Source organism: Drosophila bipectinata, chromosome 2L, assembly GCF_030179905.1.
Source record: "Drosophila bipectinata strain 14024-0381.07 chromosome 2L, DbipHiC1v2, whole genome shotgun sequence".
Classification (NCBI taxonomy): Eukaryota; Metazoa; Arthropoda; class Insecta; order Diptera; family Drosophilidae; genus Drosophila; species Drosophila bipectinata.
Window position 1 is genome coordinate 15891378 of NC_091736.1, and position 25166 is coordinate 15916543.

General features: G+C 43.4%; 4 protein-coding genes across 7 annotated transcripts in view; 3 read left to right on the plus strand and 1 right to left on the minus strand.

The window, feature by feature from the left end:
• for (cGMP-dependent protein kinase for) overlaps positions 1–2204 on the plus strand; it is a 28128-nt gene extending 25924 nt beyond the window's left edge. For all 4 annotated transcript variants that reach the window (XM_070277604.1, XM_070277606.1, XM_070277605.1 and 1 more), the window contains 4 exons: positions 17–166; positions 317–936; positions 997–1186; positions 1250–2204. In XM_070277604.1, the coding sequence (XP_070133705.1) occupies positions 17–166; positions 317–936; positions 997–1186; positions 1250–1415 (1126 nt within the window). In that variant the 3' untranslated portion in view covers positions 1416–2204. The remainder of the gene's footprint in view (positions 1–16; positions 167–316; positions 937–996; positions 1187–1249) is intronic.
• Positions 2205–2523: 319 nt separating this feature from the next.
• Positions 2524–3174, plus strand: LOC108125932 (PI-actitoxin-Aeq3a). The gene is made up of 2 exons (XM_017242283.3): positions 2524–2816; positions 2877–3174. Exons 1-2 carry the CDS (start codon positions 2699–2701, stop codon positions 3050–3052), a joined length of 294 nt encoding a protein of 97 aa, XP_017097772.2. The 5' UTR covers positions 2524–2698; the 3' UTR covers positions 3053–3174.
• Ugt36A1 (UDP-glycosyltransferase family 36 member A1) lies at positions 3076–5126 on the minus strand. Its single transcript, XM_017242282.3, has 3 exons — positions 3847–5126; positions 3507–3723; positions 3076–3448 (listed from the first exon to the last, which is right to left on the minus strand). The coding sequence occupies exons 1-3, from the start codon at positions 4955–4957 to the stop codon at positions 3157–3159; spliced, it is 1620 nt and encodes a 539-aa protein (XP_017097771.2). The 5' UTR covers positions 4958–5126; the 3' UTR covers positions 3076–3156.
• A 13870-nt stretch (positions 5127–18996) lies between these two features.
• odd (odd skipped) lies at positions 18997–21565 on the plus strand. Its single transcript, XM_017242541.3, has 2 exons — positions 18997–19548; positions 19667–21565. The coding sequence occupies exons 1-2, from the start codon at positions 19476–19478 to the stop codon at positions 20773–20775; spliced, it is 1182 nt and encodes a 393-aa protein (XP_017098030.1). The 5' UTR covers positions 18997–19475; the 3' UTR covers positions 20776–21565.
• The last annotated feature ends 3601 nt before the right edge of the window (positions 21566–25166 follow it).

The following is a 25166-nucleotide window of genomic DNA, read 5'->3' on the forward strand; positions in this document are numbered from 1 at the left end:
TGTGTACGCTTTGTAGCGATGATCTCCGGACGGCCAACATTATTTGCGAGTCCCCCGAAGGCGTCAGTTGTCTGGTCATTGATCGCGAGACCTTCAATCAGTTGATTTCGAATCTGGACGAGATCAAGCATCGCTACGACGACGAGGGAGCCATGGAGCGCAGAAAGTAAGCTTCTAATTAAACGAAAATTGAATCATTATCAAGATTTAGCTGGAAGTCGAATTCAGGGCACCGTTGCCTGATTCACAAACAAAATTCAAAACAAATAATAATCAGAAACACTACTAATCTGCGAATACCAATCATCTCCTTTAGGATCAACGAGGAGTTCCGGGACATCAACCTCACGGATCTCCGTGTCATTGCCACCCTGGGAGTCGGTGGCTTTGGCCGTGTGGAGCTGGTCCAAACCAATGGCGACAGTTCCCGGTCATTCGCCTTGAAACAAATGAAAAAGTCACAGATTGTGGAGACAAGGCAGCAGCAGCACATCATGTCCGAAAAGGAGATCATGGGCGAGGCCAACTGCCAGTTCATTGTGAAGCTGTTCAAGACCTTCAAGGACAAGAAGTACCTGTACATGCTGATGGAGAGCTGTTTGGGCGGCGAGCTCTGGACAATTCTGCGGGACAAGGGCAACTTTGATGACAGCACTACCCGCTTTTACACGGCCTGTGTGGTGGAGGCCTTTGATTACCTCCACTCCCGGAACATCATCTACCGGGATCTGAAGCCGGAGAATCTGCTGCTCAACGAGCGGGGCTATGTCAAGTTGGTGGACTTTGGTTTCGCCAAGAAACTGCAGACGGGCAGGAAGACCTGGACCTTCTGCGGCACTCCGGAGTACGTGGCCCCGGAGGTGATCCTCAATCGGGGGCACGACATCAGTGCGGACTACTGGTCCCTGGGAGTGCTAATGTTTGAGCTGTTAACAGGTGGGATATTCTCAAAATATATAAAGCTTTTCAGACATAATAGATCTTGTTCTTTTATAGGAACCCCTCCATTTACCGGCTCAGATCCCATGCGTACCTACAACATTATACTTAAGGGCATCGATGCCATCGAGTTCCCCCGGAACATCACCCGGAACGCCAGCAATCTTATCAAGAAACTCTGCCGCGATAATCCAGCAGAGCGCTTGGGCTACCAGCGTGGGGGAATCAGTGAGATACAGAAGCACAAGTAGGGCATTACCTAAAAAAATCAAAAGACCTTTTATTAATCCATTTTTCCAACCCCTTTCAGATGGTTCGATGGCTTCTACTGGTGGGGCCTGCAGAACTGCACTCTGGAGCCGCCCATCAAGCCCACAGTCAAGAGTGTGGTGGACACCACGAACTTCGATGACTATCCGCCCGATCCAGAGGGACCGCCACCGGATGATGTCACTGGATGGGATAAGGACTTCTAGGGAAGGAATATATTCTAAGGAATAAGAAGGATTCGTTTCCAAGACGATGCTCTCTAAAGAACGCTTCTGCTGCGGATCAGAGAAACAAGCTAATGAGGAGATATTGATCTTAAGTGCGCCATAAGTACGCCAAAGCCAACAGCAACAGTCAGCAGCTCGCATCTGAAAGCTGCCAAAAAAACAAAATAATTAAAAAATAGAAGGGATATGCAAGGAGTACCAGAGTACCAGCACAACACAATCATCCATCGTCTTAGATCTAATTGGTATCTTGTAGATGCATCTCCGTGATGATAGCCCCATGATGTGCAACGCAATGAATTTATTAACGAGTTTATAACTATTATTTTGTAGCAAGAGAATGTGTCTAGTTCGTTTGGAATTGATATAAATTGTAAGTAGGTTTTTTTAGACTCTGTCTTCCCTGTTCAGAGGCCTGTTAGCCATGTGCATTGTGTATAAATTCTATATATTTGTATCTATTACTAGTAACCTAACTATTATATATAAATATCATTGTTAATCTATCGGATGACGCACAAAATACGAAACTTATGAATCGGGTTGCCTTATATAGTCTTTAAGAACATTTCGAAGCAACACCTGACCATACATACATACATGCCCCCAAAATATTTGTTAAAAATCCAGCCTAGCCTCTCTCTTTTATTCTTCATTTTAGTCTTAGCGATCATGTCTATTATTTTACGAATAATATGCCTTTTTAAATGTCTTCTTTTTTAAGTAAATCAGTTAGAAATTGAATAAACAAATTTATGCGATGAACAATTCTGGAGCAAGTTTCTATCGAATTTACGTCATTTTTGGAAAGATAATACTCAAGTACCACGTAAGGTAGAGTTCGTTGAGCTGGTGGCAATTGTTTTAAGTGCAAAAGACAACTACTTGTTACCATGTAAAGATACCAGCACAGTTGACCTTATCCAAGGCACTTCCTCTATTTGAGCTTCTCCGCGGCACACGTTTTCACTCAATCGGCGTGAAGAGTGCAGCAGAAACTATGCAGAAATAAGAAGAAACGCTGAAATGAAAACGAATTTTGGCCAAAATGTCTAGCTTGTCTACGTGCCCGTGCCGTAGAACTGTCGCCCAGAGAAAGCCAAGAAAAATCTGTCAAAGTGCAAGACTCTTCAAATGAAAACATTCTGTGCTCGACGTTCGTGCAGATCGCTACGGAAACTCAACTCTAAAAAATATTAACAAAAAAAAAACAATTGCTGTGGAAATTTTCACATTTTTCTAAGTATTTATGAAGTGATAAGATGTCGGTTATTCTCAGCTGGAAGTTGGTGTTGTTGCTCCTGTTTGGAATAATCAGTCTATGCCGAAGCCTGCCAAGCTTGGAGAACCAGACGCACGAGGAGGTCAAGCAACTTATAGGTGAGGATGAGGTGTCCTTTTTGAAAGTAAAGTTATTTATTTAATAAATATTTCTCTTAGCTTGCAGGCAACCCAAGGCCCCTGGCTTATGTCGCGGCCGTCAGTTACGATATGCCTATAACAAGGATACTGGAAACTGCGAAAGTTTCTACTACACCGGTTGCGCCTCCACTGAAAACAACTTCCTCACCTTCGAAGAGTGCCGCAGGGACTGCATGCAGCGGCTACGATACTGAGCCTCCACAAAAATAAGCTACTATAGTTTTTACTAATGCTTAATATATATCTTTATATTTTACAAAATTGTCATGAATTGAATGTGTAATAATGTGGCCTGCCTTCAGGATCTCTTAGTCTTCTTGCCAGACTTTTTATTTGCACTTTTCGATGACTTTTCTCGGCAACAGAAGAGCGCCAAGAGGATAAAGGATAAAATAGTGGCTAATAGGAGGAATATGCTATCTAGTGAGTGGTAGATAAAGCCATTTAGTTCTATTCCCGGAGATTGTAGAAGCTTGGCAGCCACTAAGCCGTGTTGTATGACATGTTCCACAGACCAAACAGCCAGTTCCAAGGGCGTTTGTTGTCGTTCGTTGAAGATCTTGGAGATTTCGATAGAGCGTTCTGAGAAACTAGAATAGAATGGTTTTTATTAATTTTGGTATTTTGTTTAAATAAGTTGTTTTATACCTAGCCTCACTAAGCTTGCTGAAAGCTTGTTTTAGATTTTCTATGGTAATCTGTTCATAGTCCAGTTTCAGGCCCATTCCTCGGTTTTGAACCGAGAAGGCATTTAAGAATTGATCACCATATATAGGAGTGACCAGCAAGGGCTTGCCGCAATGTACAGACTCTGTAGTGCCAAGTAATCCTCCATGAGACCAAAATAGTTTAACTTTGGGGTGACCTGTGGAAGAACATAGATATATAAATATTTTAGATTAAAATGTAAACAACCCTAAGCCGGTTTTCACGATCAGGTTCTTGACTTTTTTGAAACCAGTTTAGGGCATTTTTTCCAAATACTCACAAAGCAGAGCTAATTGGGGTGCCCATTTGACAAAAAGAAACTTGGAACCATCGACTTTGGGGGTTTCATTGGCCTCCCATTTCCAAATCACCTTCAAGTCCTGTTCAGTCAAAACTTTTATGATAGAATTCAGTTTATCCTCGTCTATGCTTGAAGCTCGCACCATGGAACCCCAACTGATAAAGATTACACCCTTTGATGCATCTAGGAACTTGGCAATATTCTCTGGAAGATCTTTTTCTGCCTTTTTGGTGATGTGGACACCACCCACCTCCACAAACTGAAGGGATTGGGGTCTGCTGCCCATCAGAGAGTAGTGCTGGTTGCCAAAAATAAAAGCAGTCTGTTGGCGAGCTACTTCCTCAGTGTCTATGTCCACGCCAAGATATTTTTTGATGAGAGCATTATCGGCAGCATTGGAATGGTATTTGTAGAGGAGCTTCAGCATCTTGGCCTGAATGAAGTTAACGAGGCGTTCATGCCACTTGAGAGAACCGGCAAAGCCCACAAACTCAGATTGGACGAATGAAGGTGTATCCGGCAGATCAATACGATCGTAGTAGTACGGCATCAGGGCACAAGTACTTAGGCCTATGATCGGTAGCTCCATTAACTTGGCCAAGACCAGTTGGCAATCCGAGTTGAAGTATTCGGTGAGTAGGAGATCGTATGGCTTCTTTTTATGCCTTTGAAGTACTGTCTGTATGTGACCACTGCCGAAGAGACGTTCACACGTCTCCTGACCCTCTTCGTGGAGAGCCAGGTACTCCCGGAAGAGGACATCCAACGATCTGGTGGCTGTATTCTCCGAAAGGGGCACCAAATTAATGGTGGTACTCGACTGATCCTCGTCGGCGGCGGTAATGAGTAGCTCCTCGTAGGTGGGCAGCTCCTTGGCCTGGGGATTCTTCACGTATGAGATCACCGTGATGCGGTGACCACGTTTAGCCAACTCATTGAGAATGGGCATCACCACTTTGAAGTGGCTGAAACCAAAGTGGGGGTAGACGGCCAGAACATTACCAGCGGAAACCGAGCGTGGAATCCCCGCAATCAAGCTCATCCACAAAAATACAATTAACACTCCGTTGGGCATCCACGACGTCGTCATCGTTTCGTTGTTTTCCACCAAATGAATCGGTTACTTAACTCAACAGATTTCCATTCTCTGAAAACCTTATCGTCCATTGTGTTTATTATTGATTCCACTTGGCTCATTAGTCGTTAATCGAGGGAAGTGTTTGTTGTGGTTTTTGATTGGAGAGTGCAGTTCCCGTCTAAATGCACTTGTGGGGCTTCCGCTGGAAAGCTCCAATTGGAACTAATAAGCAATCGATAGCAATATCGATAGATCAATGAAATCTTAAATTTATTAATTAAAAATTATACTATTATTATATATTTAATATGATTTTTATTGAAAAAAGTTTCTTTTTTATAATAAATGCAGCCATTTTGTTTATTTTAAAGAATTTATGTGTTCTCAGCATCCATTTTTCTGTGGCTTCCACTTCCTGTTACTTTCTCTGTTAATTTCTTAAAAATCATAGCCTACTTGAAAGGGTACATTTTTCGTAGCATACTTATGCGGGCAAGCACTTGGCGCGTTAGAGATGCCACCTAGTTGAACGATAATGAAAGTAGGTGGCGCCACTTAGAGCGGTGAAATTAAAAGTAATTTTTTAGAATATTGTTGTATTATTTGGAAAAACTATTATCTTCATAATAAAATAACACAATTTTAATAAAATAGATAAGTTTCTAGCACTTTAAATTATTCAATTTCTCATTTTACAAGATGCCTCGTTATATCCTTGACCAGAAAAATATATATAGATATTTAATTATCCTCTTAAGCAATGAATCTTATCAATGAATCAAGTGTCAATGGTTAAGTGTCAATTTAACTTGAGTCACATGTCTAAGCTTCGATTTCAAAGAGCCTCAAGATATCAAAACTAGACAATTGAATTGAAATGACGATTCGGAAACACGCCCCCCAAACAAAACGATAATGGACAGTAGTAGGCGTTAATTGAACCGCAAGCGATGTGTAGCGATAATAATGTAATTGCCAGTCGAACTGCAGGCCTCACTGCATCCAATGGGATGCATCACCCATGGGACATTCTACAAAGACATGGATACACCAGCAAGGAGGGCCAACCTCGCCCAGAGATACAGATATGTACATTTTTCAGCTGCAGCAGCTGGATGGCTGGGCTGGCTGTCTGTCAAGTGCACTTTGCACTTTGAGCTGCGGTCGTCGGTCGTCGCTGGTTATGGTTATGGATTTTGGATTTTGAATTTTTGGGCTCTGCCGTTTGTCGTACGGGTCCTGGTACGGGTCCGGCTGACATGCCCGCAAAGATTAGTGGCGGTAATTTGAAGTGCCTGCCCAGCCTAGAAATGCACTAGGGAAAAATTTTCAAAAAAAAATATAGATTTCCAGTGGAGCCCAACGCATTAAAGTTATAAACTAAATTTCAATTTGAAAGGCCCATTATTTATACCATTATATTCTTGTTTCTATTTACAAAATAAATTTATCGTAATTTTTCAAGTGTTTCTGATTTCGATCCGGAAGAAGAGTTTTGAAATGATGGCCCCTCTGGCCTTAGCTTCGATGAAGTCTCTTGATGATGTCTCGTTAGGCGCCTGCAAAACCCTCCAGGGGGAAAACCGGGGGAAAATGGGGAACGGAACTTCCCGAGGTGGGGGAGTGGATGTGGGGCGTGGGCGTTCTATCGACCCACTTCCCAGGCCCTGGCACTGCCGATTGGCTCTTGGAAAACACTCACTCTCACACTCGATAACAGCCAGTTAACGTTAAGTGTTTTCTTGGTAAAGTGTTCTTTTCGTTTTCGATAAAAAGTGTGTAAAAATTAAACAACAGCAAATGCCACAGTCAGAGCGAATTGTACTTCGACAAGCGGGGCAATTAAAAGTGAACATTCCAGGCGATAAGTAGGTGCCCATGGGAATAATTATATTTCACAGATGCACAGGAAAAAAATTCTGGTTTTATTCTATTTGTGGTATAAGAAAGGCTTATTTTTAAAGGGAAAATATTTGTTTCAGTGCACTGCCATTTAGATATTGAGCTGCGATGCCTGGTGGCTGTGAGTGGCTCTGAGCGGTAGTTTCGATGCGACTTTGACGCCCCCATTATAATAAGCCCAGATTGCTGATATTCCGTCCATCGGGTTGAGAGCTGTTTTACGGCTTTATTTTTTAATTCTGTGGGGAAATAGTTTGGCTCTCTCTGGAGTTTTGGGGCCAGATCCAGGGGTCATGCGAAATACTCATGGGAAACGCCCCATTTGGCACTCCCACTTACTCTAGGCACTTCTGGTCTTGCCTTATCAGGATCCTGGTTTTTTAATTTTATTGAATTTCTGTGCATTTTCCCGAAGCTCTTAGTGCTTGTTGGTGGGTTTATCTTAGTCCCTAAAGGCTACTCTATGGTTTTGAAATATTTTTTACTACTTGGGATAAATAGTTTTCTAAGAAATGTTGGCTAATCTTAGACATTTCAATTTAATAGAGAACTAGATAGGTATTCAGGACCCGACTAGGGCATTCCTTTCTCTTTTCAAATGCCTATTGTTTCGCCACCGAGTGACATCAGTCCTCTTCCCCCGGATTTCTGGAAAAGTCAATGCTCTTGTGACGCAATTCAGAAAACACGCGCCCCCATTGTCTCCAATTTAATGGTCAGCCATTTGGAGCTGGGGCCGAGGTCCTTTTTATGTCGGCCCTCGCTGCAGGACTTAATTAGAGCGCTGTTTGCACAGATTTCAGCATTTCGCAGTTATGATCCAATTCGCAGAGTTTAAGGACAAACACACGCCCGGGCCACTCATTTGTTTGCCCATTTGTCTGGCTGTTTACTTCGATTGTCGCCCGGGCATCGATGACTGGGATTAGTAGGCAATCAAAGGACATGGCAGGACATGTGTGCCCAGCGGGCGTCGTTGGCCAGACAGCTGCCAAGGATATTGAGATTGGATGAGGGAGTAGGACCTACTGGGGACCAGCATAGTGGTCCAATTAAGACTGGACAAAGGCCAAAGCACTGAGAAAAATGTCCCTAAATGCATTTTATCAAAGCCTTTCATGTCTTAGGAATTTAGTCGCCTATTTTTCGCAGTGCAAACCTTTCCCCTGCTAGTTGCTGGAAACTCGTGCCCCTGGACAATGACGGGTAGCTATCAGGCTAACTGGGGACTGACAGCAGATAACTACCCGACCAATCTCGAGCAGAAATGCAGTTGCAGTGGCGGTCACTTGGAGCTGCAGTTTCCTGTCCCCCGTCGAGTGCCCCGAACACTGAATGGTGAAAACTGAAAAACTGAAAACTGCATGCCGAATGCCAAGGGGCGCATTAAGGTGAGCTGCACGAGCTACTTGAATTGGGTGTCTGCAACTCGTCACTCAAGGGGTTTCAGCTGATATAAGCCAGTCCACAGACAGGTCCTCGTCGATAGCTTATCTAGCTTTTTGTTTCTCTGCTGTGAAGAAGCTCCTCATCGAGGGCCGATTAAGTCCCGACAAACATGCCCGGCATACTCGGACGGGAGCTTAACTGCAACTTGTCAATGGTTGCGATTGCTGGTGATAAGCAATCATTTGAATACTTTAAAGTTTAAACTAAAAAGTAAATAAAAAAAAACAAAAGTGTTTAGTAATCAAAGTTGGGCAGAAACTGATTGCGGAAATCGAGTATTGAAAGATAGTGGTAATCGGACCAGGAGTGGTTGAGACATGAAGAGACAAAGTAATTTATAATTATAGTGACATTATTTAGAGGTAAAGTATTTCACGATTTTGAAGCAGGTTAAGGGTTAATTATTATTTCAAATAGTTTTATTTAATAAAAGTATTCTGAATTAAGTTCTTAGACCTATTGCCAAGGCCATCAGTAAAGTGTTTAAATAACTTTGATGGCAACATTTCAGGGGAATGGTTCAGTGTCAGAAGAGTGTTTATTTGTTCATTACTTGATTCCAGATTCAGGGTTCAGGATTCCGGATTCCGGGCGTGCGCCTTTAAAATCGAAAAAAAGAGAAAACCTGGAACAGAGCGGCGTGCGCGCAATGTAAACAAATTCAGAGGCGTGCACGCGCAATCGTTGAGTTTTGGGTTTTGGCTTTAAGGATCAACCGGGTCGGGAGAGGCGGGGGAAAAACGGTCCAAAAAGGAAACTTAGCATTCGGCTTGTTTTACACGTGAATTGCAATGACAAAAAGGCCAATAAAACAGGCAAACAGGAACAGGAACAGAAACAGGCATCAGGCATCAGGCAACAGGCCAAGCAATGGCAAAGTGAAGGTGAAGCTTGTATAGTACATAAAAATTGGCATAAACAGAAGGGCAGAAGCCGGAGTTTGTCCTTCTACCGGTTAGTTTAGCTGATAGTGTTGTGTATCTGCATCTGAGCCTTCACCACGCGACGCGTTTTATGGCCTTTGTGCATATTCGTGGAAACTATTCAATTGATACGAAATTGCTGCAATATAAACGCAGTGCTGCCGATCGTACTATAGGATCGAAGGGATAGGTACCGGGGCTATAAAACCATGTTCATACTCTAAAACGTGTATATATGCACTGGGATGTATAGGATCTTTGATTCTCAGGGACGGGCGTGTGTTAGTTTGGGAAGTGTGGCGAAATGCCAGCAATTTGTTTACGGCCCCGGGGACAAAAGTCAGTCCGAAGGTTGAGAAATCGAGGAGGCCCAATGATGTTGCAATTATTGAACCTTCTGTATTTTCAAATTTCCATCATTAATAACACAGGCGGGGACCAAGGTGAAACATGCCTGTGGATGGTACATCGCATCCGATCGGATGACTTGCTGTGACCATTAGCGAGTTTCGGCGGAATACGCGTGAATATTTTCTCTCTCTAACAAAGCCAAGCGCATCAATTGAAGGTAAGGAGATTTTTGGAATGCCAAAGCAAAACGCCGCAGGTAACTCCCTCCTCAAGCCTCAAGCCTAAAGGCTGCCTGCCTGGCAGGCGAACAACCCTGGAATCGATCGACTATACGCACATATATCCCTCTGGAACCCCGCGACTCAACTTGAGCATTAACGGTCCCAGCAAGGAGCCGGTGCTAGCATAAAGATCGCCCATAATTATTCATCTTGGGTGGGGTCCTCCTACGAACCTACATATCTGGTCTTCAGGTCCTCCTTAGGATTTCCAACGCGAAGGATTCTTCGCCTTGGGACCGCTCACTGTGTTTGTCAACGCAGATGCTAATCACAACATTAAAGTCCCGGAGTTGGTGCAGCACTTCAGGTTCCGGGAGGACATTCCCCGAGGATTCGATACGCCAAAAAGAACATTGATGGTCGGAATGGCTAACCTCGTAGCCTCGGAGCCCCAGCAGCGATCCAAGGCCACTGGACCATAATTGCAATTGGATGCGATCGGATGAAGTTGTCTCCGAGTATTTGCCAAACAGATAATTATTTGTAACTAGTTTGCCAGCAGGACGGAGATGGCCAAGGGAGCCAGAACCGATGGTCTGAAGGATCTGAATATTATGGGCTGGAAAATGATGGGTTTGTGTGTGGTCCAAGGTGACGGAGCGGCCAGTCTTGGGTTAACCGTGAAATGTAGTTGGATTAGTTGGAAGGAGAGACTACACACCTGAAGGACACTGATTAAGACATTAAAATATAAATCGATTTCGGATAGATGCTATAAGGGGGTCTGATACTGATTAGTAAGAATACTATTAAAGATTAAATTTTAGAAAAAATTCTTAAAAATCTTTTTCTTTTTATGACCCGACACTGGCACTCCCTGGAATGAATATCTTTGATATTCGAGACCTCCCCATTTCGAAGTTTAGAGTCTGAAATGTTTTGTAACAACCACAAGATGCATAACACGGCTCCTCTTGCCTTGGCTGTCAAAACGAAACCAAACAATCCTTAGAAGCCCACTGATAAGCCGGAGACTCTTTTTTCCGGGGGAGTAGGTTTCGGTAGTGGGTTAAGTCCATAGCTGGAACTCCACGGGCAGCCACTTGAGTGGTGCAACTATTTACTACCGTTCTCCCAGTGAACTCCAGACTACCAGCACTTGTGATTTCCAATCCAATTCCCCGAAACGAGTATTAGGCCTAAGTAGTCGTAAAAATGCAACTGCAAAACCGGCACACCACTCCCCCAAAACACACACTTGAAGTGCTGGTATGGAAATGCGATTATGGACCACACACGCAACCGGAGTTGACCAATAAATTCCCAAGTGATTTTCCAGTAAAAACGAACAAAATATTTAAATTGGAGTCCAAATTGGCTGGAGGAGAAGCACTTGCATGTGCCGGGAAGTCTCTGCCAGATGAAAACGCTGTCGACAATTAGTCTCAGGGAAAATGTAAACAAACTACGAGGATCGTGGCGGTGGAGATGGGGAAGTTTTCAGAAATCATTATCGCCAAAGGATTTCGGGTCGGGTTACGAAGGAACCTGAGAACCGCTTTCTCTGATGGGTAATTCTGTAATTTATGGATAGCGCCGTACTGTAAACACTGCCCCAATAACCAACATTGCATGTAATCGGAGCAAACAGCACTTGACACTCCCGCAAGTGGCGCTGAAGGATCTGGATCTCGTCCAAGGACCTGTGTAGGAGTGGAGCCCGGCCCCTTGATCTAGCCAGTCAGTTGTAGTACTTTAGTTTTGTGGGTCGCACATGTTTTGCCATCATAAATCACCAAATGTTATGGGTGCGACGTGTCGTGTCGTTCAAAACGCATTTTCACACTTTTCGTCGCCCCGTAATTTGAATACTTTACAAGAGATCTTCGCTGGAAAAGCGATCGATCGGCTGGGAGGAGAGAGGCCCTTTGGATTGTTATTAATTACAGGCTCGTTCTTGGATTACGCTTGCCGATGAGCGGTGGGGTTACATGGTCATTACGATTATCTATCAATGGGTGGCCATCACCCCCTCGCTGATCCGCAGATCAAAGGTCTCGCCCTTCATTAATACTCCCCTTAATGAGACGCGGGCTGGAGACCCGGTCTCGAAGCGCGAACACTCTCCCCAGGTGTTTCGAGGCTAATTGAAAAGACCTACGACCCGAATCGGAACAAAAACCAAATCCATTCATGCCAATTCAATTAGTCCTACGATCCCCCCAGTCGATCTCCAGCAATTCCATTATTAATTAATCATAGTATCGTTTGGGAAAGCAAGGTAGATTGAATACATTTCTTAACCCATGGTGGGCTAGAGCGAAGTTACCATCCATCCGCCATTCAATCAATTCCTTCAATGGGTTAAATTCTGGTAACGAATTTTGATTGGCGGTCGATGGTTTGCTTTGGGGGCTGCCGACACAGACACCGACCGCCATGGCAGCCCAACCACCGGCCACCACAACCGAGCCACCCGGGTTGGATAAGCTAACCACCGGCCTCCGACGCCGTTGTTGTCCCCGCCGCCGCCATATTGCTAAATCACAAACGCAAATAAAGCATAAAAGGAAAATAAATGTGGAAAAGAAGAGAAACAGCCGGCAGAATATGAAAGTCGGCCGATGTTTATGACAAGCGCGGCGGCTAAAATCAAAGTCACTGGCTGGCCTGGCCACCCCTCTCTGTCTTTCGCCCCAAAACTCCCTCTGGCTCGGAAGGTGTTGTCCCTCCTCGTGCCGTTTTTTTTCATATTTTATTATTAGATTTTTTTACCAACTCACAATGTTTTTGCGACATTTTCGAGGGCCTTATCAAAATACGGGGTTGGCTCTTTTTATGGCCGCAGAGCAAACAGCTCGGCAATGATGGTAAGTGCTCATGACTGACGCTTGGGTCGATAAGCCCCCAACCTCCAAACCGGCAACAAAAAAAAAAAAGAGAATGCCCACCTTCCCCAGGTGAGTGAGTGAGTGAGTCGGGAGGTTTAAGGTAGCTGACAGCCCACCAGATATCAAAGAGGGAGGAGCCTGTTGGTGAGTCATGTTTTTTCGGAAGGGTTAGGATGGTTACCTAGTTTTACCAGCCAATCTCAAACCTTTCTCTACTGATCTTATATATTTTCCATTCATTTAAACTGCTTTGGAAAGCCTCATCCTTTCCTTACCCTCTCGCAAAGGATTAATCTAATTATTTCAACAAATATAGTTCAATCCTTTCGGGGAGTAACTCTGCAAAACCTAACTCAACCGTAAACCCTTTGGATTCGCTACAGGAAATCGACGGTTTGTTGTGGAGGAGTAGCCTCGAAAGGCACTAATATGACCAGAAAAGTCAACGAAAGTCAAAGGATTAATCTAATTATTTTCGCAAATAAAGCACAACCCTTCTGCGGACTAACCCTTGCTTAATTCGCTACACTCGGGATGTTGGTGTTGGTATTTGGCACAAGGACACCATCGCACATCGCACACTCGCACACCCGCACCCTAATACAGATGCAATTGCCATCCGAACTAATCCTTGGGCTACTCCTTTTGTCCGCGCGATACTTTTCCAGGTACGATGGTCGTGCGTGAGCGAAGGAGTAAAAGTGCGTCGCGCCCACCGCAATGCGAAAGACAATGGTCCAAAGCCAAAGTCCAGTTCAGGGTCCAGAAAGGGCAATGCATCTATAGTAGGGTTAGTTCTTGGGTAGGACTCGGGCAGGGTAGGGTTTTACGGCCTCCTTGGACGGGTGAGGAGGACATCCCTGGACGGGCTACCTGGTGTCACCCGTCCACACCCCTTTAATTACACTGGTAAAGGGTACACCCCTTTTCGCCCGAGGACTAGAGCCAGTGCCTGTTTTGGTTTCTGGTTTGTTTCGCGGCAACTTATGGTCGTTGCAATTTGACAGTGTCCTTGGAATCCTTGTTATTGGTCTGTCAATTCGCGGAGTCGCGGGCGTGACGCGTTTATGGTGTGTTTAGATACTTTTCGCAAGCAATTCAAATCGCAACAATGCCGCATGCACCCGAATCTTTTCGTCCTTTCGCAGCCTTGACTTCTGACTGGGACTGAAACTGGTATTGGTACTGGTACTGGGATGGCGTGTATATCCCTTCGCCATGGATTGCCATTATAATGCCCATATTTACCTAATTATAATGCGAATCTCAAGGACTGCCGTGGAACAATTTTTCATCTTTTTGGCGTTTTGCCAGGGAAATCGCTCGCTGTGGCGGCTCTCATGTCCAAAGCAGTTCGTTGGAAGCATTTTCAATAACTCGAATTGCTTTTTTTCCTCATCTTGGCCTCAAGATGAGTATTGCTGTAAATATGTACGGCTTTCTCTCCTTCGGTTTTTGCCATGAAATCGCAAATTGCTTTAGAGCTGGATTGGGCCTTGAACCGAAGGCTTTTTGCCATTTTCCATCTCGGCGAGGAAATTGTGGTGTTGCTTAACCCCTCCCATTTGGTTGCTATTACAATCCATTTTTTGTGATTTAAGCTCAGAAATACATTAAAGCCTTCTACCTTGATTTTTTTTACCACTATTTTAGGCCTTACTGAAGATTATGTACCCTTGACAAAAAATCAGTTGGCTTCGCGGACATAGCTATATGTCAGTTACATACCATCAGATTTCAAAAAGGTGTACCATTTAAAAATCAGTATTTTAATCACCTTTGCTAATCATCAAAATATTTGAAAAATCCAAAGATAAAAGTCTTACCGATTTTTTTAAAATCATGATTCTATTCCCTTCAAACTTGTGAAAATTGGGTCACATTTGAGGGGCCCAGATTTTGATGGAGAATGATTCTACTCTAAGATCGGAAAGGTATCACATTCGATTATAATTATAAACAAAAATCTTCCAATTTCCCAGGAAAAAATGAAGGGGGAATTCGTTGAGGTCCAAATAAACTATGAGGTGGCTAAAATGGGAACTTTTCAGCTAAACTTTAGTCAATATTTGGCCATTCCTTATCGGATTTGAGAAAGGAATACTTTTATCGAAAAAAGGATTCAGATTACTTAAAGCTGCATTAAAAAAAAGCAAAAGATTTTGGGTAGATTTTTGGCCAAATTATGATGTATGATTTTAACTGGCAAGTTTTTGGTGTAACTTACTAAAGGATTGTTTGGCAGATACATTGTTTTAGCATTATTTTTAAAACGCCCTATTGTCTTTTTTTTAAAGTCACCTTAATATTTAGTCACCTTCGCCCACAAGTTGGTCCCACAAGCAACTTACAGCAATAATCTGCAAGTACGCGTTCGCCTTCTTGCTTTTGGAGAGGAAAAAAACTCCAAACCAAGGATATTGACACCAACTAGGGCTTGATAAAGTAAAAGAAAATTTACACCTGCCTTTATCCTGAAAAGATCATAATAAATAAAACTTGTTTTAATGGATAAGTTATGTTTTTTCTTTAGGGGGGTTTTCAAACCTAATGAGTTAAGCCTGTGATGTTGGCTAAAAACTGTCAGAAAACATCAACATGGTTTTAGTAGGAATTATCCATAACTTTTTTAATATTCGACTGATCTATAAATGTTATATGTACCTTCTCGTCCTTACACTAAACCTGACTAACTAAAATCTGATCCAAATTTCGCAATTTTTTAAAGGAGTAACATCATTATTTTGGCCAAAAATCGACTCAAAATTTGATTTTAGGATTTTCAGGATATTTCAATGCAGATCGAAGGCAATTAAAGTCTTGATTCGAGAATGGTATTTCTTGTCCAAGTCCAAAGCGAAATGGCTTCAATATTGGCTGAAATGTGTAAAGAAAAATGGCATTTTGGCAATCGCGTTTTAACGTGGCCAACAAGGATCTCCGCATCCTTTTTATTTAGGAAAAATGGTATATTTTTGCTAATAATTATCCGATTATGGAATGTTATACCTTCCCGATCTTAGATCTTCGAGTAGCATCATTCTCCATCAAAATCTGGCTATCGAAAATTTGACAGAAATTTCGCAAATTTTTAAAGGGGTAACATCATGATTTTGGCCAAAAATCTACCAAAAATTTTAGTTCTCCATTTCGATTATATTTTAATGCAGATCGAAGCTGATGAAAGTTCTGATTCTTTAATGGGCTTCCTTTTCCAAATCGGATGGGAAATGGATAAAATATTCTCAGGAAGTCTATAAAAAGTTCCGATTTTATAAAAATACTACCTTCTTAACATTAATATGCATAAAAAAAAAACAAGTCAAGATAGTAAAACATTCCGCGGAAAAAAAACAAGGATACCATTTAACTTCTTTCAGTAGCTTTGAGATTCAAGAGATTCATGGGAAAAAATGTCTATTTTCCAAAGGAAGGTCATCAAATAGTGCCCAAAAAAATGCCCTCATATACACTTATGTTCAGAAATTATCTTCAGTTTCATTTTTTCCATTGCTGACAAAAAGTCGATTTGGTGGAAAAGTGAAACCTCTGGCATATGGCCCACTAAAAAGTCATTTTACAATTTTACAATTATTGCCTATGACTGCGACTTTGACATTTTTGCTCTAAAAAATCTAATTTTTTTCGTAGAAACACGAAAAAATACCATAAAATATGCATGGCCCAAGAAAAAAAATTGAAGCCAGAGAAGAAAAAATAAAGAAGAACATTGCTAAAAACCGGGTCAGAAGTCCAGGGGTCTCCCATCATCTTCTGCGAAGTGTTTTCTGTTTTCATGCATTTTTATGATGCCAAAGAAGTGACTAAGTAAGTTGTCATTTTCTTTTTATGATGATTTTGTGATTTTTTGCTCTCGTTGTTATATTTTTTACGCTCTACATTTTTCAAACAATTTTCTACATTTTTTTTCGACGCTGCGAGGACGAGGCCCAACAATGCCAGGCTACTAATGTCGAGCAGGCCAAGTTTTATAGTTTTTTATGGCTTTATGACTGCGACCGATGACTTCTTTATTGGTGCAGGTCCTTGGCCCATAGTTCCTGGCCTTCCCATCATTTTTTTTATGGCCATCTCATCGCTGCCTTTTCCGTTTCCGTGAGAGGTATCGGAAAGAAAGATGAACATTTTTTTTTTTGTGAGTTGTTCAAAATGCAAAATACCGGGACATGTGTTTCCCCCAGCCCAGAGACCAGAGAGAGCCTAATCCTTTCGACCATGTGTTGACAGCGAAAATAACAACAATAATGGTAATAATAATATCAACAAATGGATATAGCAGGAAGTCAGTCAGTGCGATGCCATATATCATATGGCCGCCTGTAAGCGCTGGGAAATATTCGGCCCGGGTCTTTCATGTGTCTCCGCGCTCTGTTTGTGTTTATCTATTTATTTATTTATTTGCTTTTGTACACTTATGACATGATGTTAATTACCGCTCGCGACTCCACGTGGGTAGGGGGGAAAGGGGTGCCGAAGGGAACGGACACGGTGGGCGGAGTCACTCACTTTGAAATGGAAAAGTTCGCCGACTATTTGTCCATCGTCAACACAAAAAAAAAACCAACGACAATTGCCAAACGCCGAGGTTAAAGCTGCCAGACACCGTCAAAGAAGATCCGACGGCACATCCGATGTTTGTACGGATCCAAATCCGGCCAGGAACCCAAAATCCCGACACACGCACTCTGGGAAAATCCTTCAGGATCCTGTATATTTTGTCTAAATATTGGTTAATTGGCTTTCGGCCGGGAAATCTAGCAAAGTCAATCTGTGACGGAGTGTGTCGCAATGGGCTTAGCTTTAAGTCCCTAGATCCTGTATCCTATATCCTACATCCTAGTCTGGGTAAAAACAACGTTTCTTGTTTGGCCAAGTTAAAGGATTAGTGGCAGGAATCCATTGAGGAAATGCTGGCAGAAGGGGTCGACAAGTCAAAGTCATGGGAATGTACGGGATTCGGAAGCAGGAAAATGGGATTTGAATATTCGTATTCCAACTGTGGGAAATTTTTTCACTTAATGTGTGGAAAATCCATCCAAAAGAGGAGGATTTCTTTCCTAGAGTCTTGAATAATATTTAGAAAATTTATTAAATAGTTGAAGAGCCTAATTTCGTCGTTTTAATTTTTCAATTATTTCAAATAACTATTAAATTGAAAACTATTGTTAAACGGAACCTGCTTTAGCCATTCAATTGAAACTCATTAAATGCAATTTCCCAAGTGAGTAGCATGAAGCATTTAAATTTTTAAATGGGAAACTCATTAAAGATAATCTGACAAGTCAGAGGGAAGTAATTGCTTTAGTTTGCAAAATAATAAAAATATCTATTCGATATAATAAATATAATGGAATAAAGATTACAAACAAAATTGCCTTTCTGCTTCAATTAAATTATGTCACACCATGTCCTGTGTATCTTTTGTCGGAAAACCCTTTTAAAAGTCAATCAATTTTCCCTACCTAATTTTCGAGGTAATTTCCATTTCCGCATAAATTTCCTCATTCCCTTTAATGCCATTATTATTATCCCTCGAAACTTTTGTCATCACTTTGATGCGGCTAATTGAATTCCAGATTAAAGTGTAAGCGCTGTGGCCCCAAATCAAAAATCCCAAAAAAAAAAGAATCCTCCACACAACGACCCAAACTGATTTGTATTGCAAATTAAAATTTAAGTGAAAACGAATGAAGAACGCACATCCATACACGCACACAGGACAATGGATTACAATATCCTGGGGCGCAGACAGCACTACATTAAAAAGGCACGAGGATGGGCTGCTTGCTGGCGGGGAGCATGGGAGAGGACTCAGGACTTTCGTGCAGCTGCCCATGGCACATGCGCCTGGGTGGGATTGGTTTCCAGGACACGGACTGGAGTTTTTGGGATGCGGGCACTGGAGCGATGGCTGCCTGCCAGCAGCAGCATCACCAGCACCAGCAGCAGCAGCAACGGCAGCAGCAGCAGCAAGCAGCTACACCAGCAGCAACTACGGCAGCAACAGCAGCAACGGCAACAGCAACACCAACAGCAACAAAAACAATATTCAAGGCTTGCGACCATCAGGCATACGGTTTCCGCTTGTTTACTGCTCGGAACGGAAAAAGCCAGCCAGCCAGCCAGCAAAAGCAACAAATACAAGAATACAAAACAAAAAAAAAGATACATCCACCAGATATAGAGATACGGCAGCCAATCCCAGAGCTCCGTGGTGCGGCAGGTAGGCGTGGACGTATCTACCATTTCCAAATAAATTCAACCCCGCAAGAGGCAGCTGCCGTTGGTGGAAGATCGTGAACAGCCCTCTCCTCCTCACTTCTCTGGGCATTCAAAAACGGGTCGTCGCCTCGCCAGTTGCATTCAGTTATTAACGAGAGCTACTCAGCAGCGGCAATATCAGCAGCAGCAGCAGCAGAAGCAACAACTACGACAGCGGCAAAAGTATCTCAAAAAACTAGAAAGAGAGAGTGCGAGAGCAGAGCGAGTAAAAGGGATATAGATATAGATATACATATAAACACTCGACTCGTTTCGATTTTCACGAGTTTGAGTCGGAGAGCGGCGAACAGTGAACGAATTCAGTTTGAGTCGAGACGTTGTCGGTGGCACGTCGCATCCAAGAGAACGCAGTCGTCAGATACAGATACAAAGATACAAAGCGGCAATCAAGTGCAAAGCCAAAGCGTGTTTTCAAGTGAACTAAACGAGAATACAAAAAAGAAACAAACACCAAATAAACCAAACAAAAACCAATTAAAAAGACAGAATTATGTCTTCCACATCGGCCTCGCCCATCAGCAACATAACAGTGGATGACGAGCTGAATCTAAGCAGAGAACAAGGTGGGTTAACAAAAAAGATACTTCATAACTAAGCACTCCAAAGCCCGACGGCAAAAATGGATTTTCATTTAAAATTAAATGTTTTCTTAACTAATGAATATTTTAATTAATTTTTTAGACTTTGCTGAGGAGGACTTCATTGTGATTAAGGAGGAGCGCGAAACCAGTCTTTCGCCCATGTTGACGCCCCCGCACACACCCACCGAGGAGCCGTTGCGGAGAGTGCATCCTGCCATCAATGAGGAGGCTGTTGCCACTCAGCTCCACATGCGACACATGGCCCACTACCAGCAGCAACAGCAGCAGCAACATCAGCAGCAGCAACAGCAGCAGCACCGCCTCTGGTTGCAGATGCAGCAGCAACAGCACCAACAGCAACAGCATCAGTATCCAGTCTACCCGGGAGCCACTGCCGATCCTGTGGCAGTGCACCAGCAGCTGATGAACCACTGGATCCGCAACGCAGCCATCTACCAGCAACAGCAGCAACACCACCATCACGCACACCCGCACCACCCTCACCATCCCCACCATCCGCACCATGTGCGCCCCTACCCCGCCGGCCTCCACGGCCTGCACGCCGCGGTGGTGGGCCGCCACTTCGGTGCCCTGCCCAAGCTGGGCGGCGCCGGGGGAGTGGGCGGTGGAGCTGGCAGTGCGGCCGGTGGCTCCGGCAGCAGTCGCCCCAAGAAGCAGTTCATCTGCAAGTACTGCAACCGCCAGTTCACCAAGTCCTACAACCTGCTCATCCACGAGAGGACCCACACGGACGAGCGCCCCTACTCCTGCGACATCTGCGGCAAGGCCTTCCGGCGACAGGACCACCTCCGCGACCACCGCTACATCCACTCCAAGGACAAGCCCTTCAAGTGCAGCGATTGCGGCAAGGGATTCTGCCAGTCTAGGACCCTGGCGGTTCACAAGGTCACCCACCTGGAGGAGGGGCCGCACAAGTGCCCCATCTGCCAGAGGAGCTTCAACCAGCGCGCCAATCTGAAGAGCCACCTCCAGAGCCACAGCGAGCAGAGCGCCAAGGAAGTGTCCTCCGCCCCCGTGCCGGTCATCGCGGGCTCCGGACCAAGCCAGGCATTGAGCTCGCCTCAACCTGAGAACTTGGTCCAGCACCTGCCAGTCCTGGACCTGTCCTCCTCCTCCTCCACGTCCACCGGCTCGGAGAAGCCCAAAAGAACCCTGGGCTTTACCATCGATGAGATCATGAGCAGATAGAGGAGCTCTGGAGTCCTGGAACCCAGGAAACTTGGTTTCCGTTTCAAAAAGACTCAAAGAGCCGGAAAGCCGCCAGGCATGGGAAGTGCCTGGTTTCGGAAAACACTAATCAGAGTCCGGCTCGCAATCTGGCCAAAGGTGGAACCTGCCAATCCTCGCCAGCAACTCGCAATCGCAACCCAGTGACACGTCGACGAAGAAGGAGTAGAAGAGTCATCCTCCGTGCAATCGGTTCTATATAATGCGAACATATAGTAACCCCATTGCACCCAACAATGCCAAAGCCACAAAGAGAGGGAAAAACTGAAGCAAACATGAGAAATAATTATGAAAGTATTGCTAGAAAGAAGCCTCCTACAAAACAATTCCAAAACAGAAACACACACAATTGTAAACTATATAAATTTAATAAAATATTTTATATTACTTTTAATTATAAATATGTATTGTACCTTATAGTAGTAGTAGCCCATTGTCGTGTAAACCAAATGTTATGTTACAATAGATCAATCGATTCAACTAATCCCAGACAAACAAACCTCAGACCCAGCTCGGTTATTAAAAAGACTGTTTTAACGATTATATTATATCTTAAATTATATTATACTTGAATAAATCAATCGATGGATTGTGTAATGTTGAAACCCAGACAGGTGTCATGATTGCTTACTGTAAAAACTAAATGAGCCTGACTTGGCACAAAGATACAACGATCTCATTATCGTCATAGAGTGTATAATACATATATGTATAGAGATATTCCCCAAGCTAGCGAATGATATGAAGCTATCACAAAATGAAAGTCTAAAAATAAATGGACAGTAATTTCAAATGAATTCTAAGGTTTATTTATTTTTTGATATGGGTTGTGGGTTCTTCAAGAGTTATAAACCATATTTTACTTTGTGGAACTTACACCCACACTTTGTTAATCCAATTTCAAAAACATCAACCTGATAACTCATTTAATTGGATTTATACACGTCCATAGCCTTATAAGTGGAGCCATCAAACAGCAGCTGTCAAAATTTATTAACCATTGGCATAACTCAATCTTTATGCAGATCCCGATTTGTGCATTTTTAAGCAGATCTATTAATTTTGGAGTCGGCGATTAAGTAAGCAGAAGTCTCGCCTCCAAAAATAAGGCAGCCAGCCACACACAATCAATGTTAAAAACTGTCGCAAAAGCTAATTTATGAAAGCGAATTGAATTAAATCTGTTGTGCTGGTTTTGTGTGTTAACTTGATTTCGATTTCGGTTATGTTTCGCTTGTATTTCGAGGTGTGGTCCCTCTTTAATATATGACTTCATATTTTGTGTTTTAGTTTTTGGTTTTTATTGTGGCTTCTTTTGAAATTTCAGGCCAACGGGAACGTGCCAACTGGCTCTGAGGTTTTCTTTTATTAGAGTTTTCCTTCAAAGATGTCCTTTAGTATTAGCACGCTTCTTACTTGGAACTGTCTTGCCCTTCTTGAGATTGCGATCTTTGTCTCGAAATTCGAAATCGAGCATAGGATTGTCTTTAATTGAGCCTGAGGTCAGGCCAAAGACTCCCCCAAGGGAACCCGCATCAAGGATAAGGGTCTACATCTGCCTCATTTGCTGCTCGATTTTCATTTAAACATTTTTGTTTACCATTACCATTTCTATTTCTATAGCTATTTCCATTTCCATTTTTTTTACCTTGATGATGGCCATGTAGAATTGATTTTGGGCCTGTGCCCATTGTTATGTCTTTGATTTTGGCATTGTCTTGAACCTGAAAAGTGGCAACGTATTCGTATTCGCCAATTGATGTCTACATTGCCCTGGGTGAGCAGGATTTACCTTTTTGACAAGTATCCTGGACGCGCCTCCTGGGTCCTGTGGGCATCTTGCGTCCTGCTGACTTTGGCCAGCAGTGGGTTGGCCAAAATCTTTTGGGCCTTATCTCTCTATCCAGGTCGGTCGGGCGGTGGTCAACCGTAGGACTTGTGTTCCGTGTTTTGCAACACTTCGCCGCAGGATATCTCAGGTCGAATGCTCAGGTCCTGTTCGCATTCGACACACCTTGTCCATAATTGCACTGCGTACAACCAAAATATTTTGTGAAAGTCACAGCGGGACACCGGATTTTGAGCCTGAGTCGAGTCCTGTGTGTGTGTCCTGTGGGCAAGTTATCCCGACCAGATTGATAGGTGTCCGCATGGGGTTGTGTGTCCCTTTTTTTTTGGGCCACAATTAAACGGATCGGTTCCGCAACTAGGGTGGCATGTCCCCTACTCCCGTCTCTGCCGAGTATCCTGTCGATGTCCTGGCATTGTAAATTGTAGTGGCAGGACGTGCTGGAAAGTCGCCTGCCAAAAGTGAGCCATTTAGCCTGCCACAGGGGCAGTCTCCTCCTTTTTCTCTTCTTTTTTTTTATACATTTTTCTCTAGCTCCTACCGAGCATGCAATTTTAATGAGATGCCTGGGGAAAAGGAGGATCCTGTCGGCAGGACATCTCCGGCCCGTTGTTCTGTTTTTTTGTTGGCCAGAACACGTTCGCACTCCTAGTGGCCAAGACCTTGCAGACCACCCCGGAGAAAAGAAATAGAGTTGTGCGAGGTGAGGTGTTCAATTAAAACGTTGCAAATCAATTTGGAGACAATCAATGGCTCCGGATCGCCGGATCACCGGATCGTCAAGTGAATCGAATCGAATGGAATCGAGGACACGCTTAAAATGGCCGTTGACAGAAACACTCATAGAGAGGTGATGATGACAGCATTACCCGCAGTAACATAACTTAAAAACCGCATAACTACACAACTCGTCAAGTGAGAGCCAAGCCCAAAAAAAGTATAGGAGAAAAAACAATCAAGCCGGCTGGCTGGATGGCTGGATGGCTGGCAGACAAAACTTGTCTCTCGTAATTGTACATTGTCTAGATTGTCAGCTTTGGAAGTGGTTTTTGATATGCCGACATCGCAAAACGCCTTTTTATCCCCCAAGACCCCCAAGTCGTCATGCAACCGAAGGCAGCGAAATGCTTTCAGGGAATAAAAATCTTGTTTTAAGTGATTATTTTATATTTTATTTCCAAGTCAGTTAAGCTAGATAATGGTTTTCCTATTATATATTTAAGAATTATTATTGACTAAAAATTTAAAAGAATTTCTTATCATAACTTGGCATTTACTGGTTGAAGAAGCCACTTCATAAGCTACAAATACTCCACATCATATTGCAATCAAACCTCTTACGAATCTAAGTTCCCAGTTCTAAGTGGTTAGTATAAGGTACCCTGGGCCTGGGGGCACTTGATAGTGGCATGACTGTTCCTGGCATGACTCTGTGGCGCACAGTAGTCGCATGTGTCACAATGTCGCAGCCTAATTGCACTACACGCGTAGTTACTTAGGAACTCAACTCAACCGAACTGGGCTGACAAGCCTACTTCCACTCCACAGGCAGACAGCGACGACACCTAAATCGGCGGGGAGATACCCACCAGATACCCAGATACTTGACAAAAAAAAAAACCAAGAAGAATGACGACACACTGGGTGTTCGTTTTTATGGCATCCTCGCCGGCATCGATCGACTATTTTGACACTTTTGTTTTGCCTAAAAAGGTGTTTTAAATATAACTTACTTAGGCCTAAACAAATTTCAGGCCAAGAAGGTTAGGCACTTCAAGAAAAGAATGTTTTAAACTCAAAAGTAGATGATATCCTTTAGATATTCTTTAAAAACCTTTTCCCTCAGTGCAACCATAACAATTTAATCGCTTGTGGTGGCCGTCTCTTAGCCAGACTTTTCCACCTTATCGGCCAGGCTCAATCTTCCAGAGCCAGTGCATTAATTGACACCTAGAAGTAGAAAACGAAACCGGAGAACCCTTGGGCCCAGTTAGTCCACAGACTGCACAGCATCCAGCCGGCCTAGACGGAGACAGGGGACAGGGGACTGGGCTGTCAATTAGGTTGCTGAATTTATCACCGGGCACAAATCAGTTTGGAAAATTTGTTAGCCCCGAAAATAAAGTTAGCCGGGCTAACAGAGCGATCAATTTTATAGCCAGAGACACCTCACGGGCATGGGAGGTCCGGGACCAAAACACTCGATCTTCGACGATCGGGATTGGATTCTGCCCCCCATCCATGTCCCATTTGAGAACTTAATTGAATTACCAGGGAAAACCACACAGATAACAAAAAAAAAAAAAAAAAAGACAAAAAATAAATGAAAACACCTCGGTATCAAGTTAGTTAGTGACCATCTTCCATGGCCCCTTCTTGACAACTCTTTTGTTTGTTATGGCTGCGTTTTCACTTGTTCTCCTCCCAGCCATTCATTGTGGCCATTCTCTTGACCCGTTGTTGTCCAATGTCCACTGTCCGCTGTCCGTTGTCCACTGTCCGC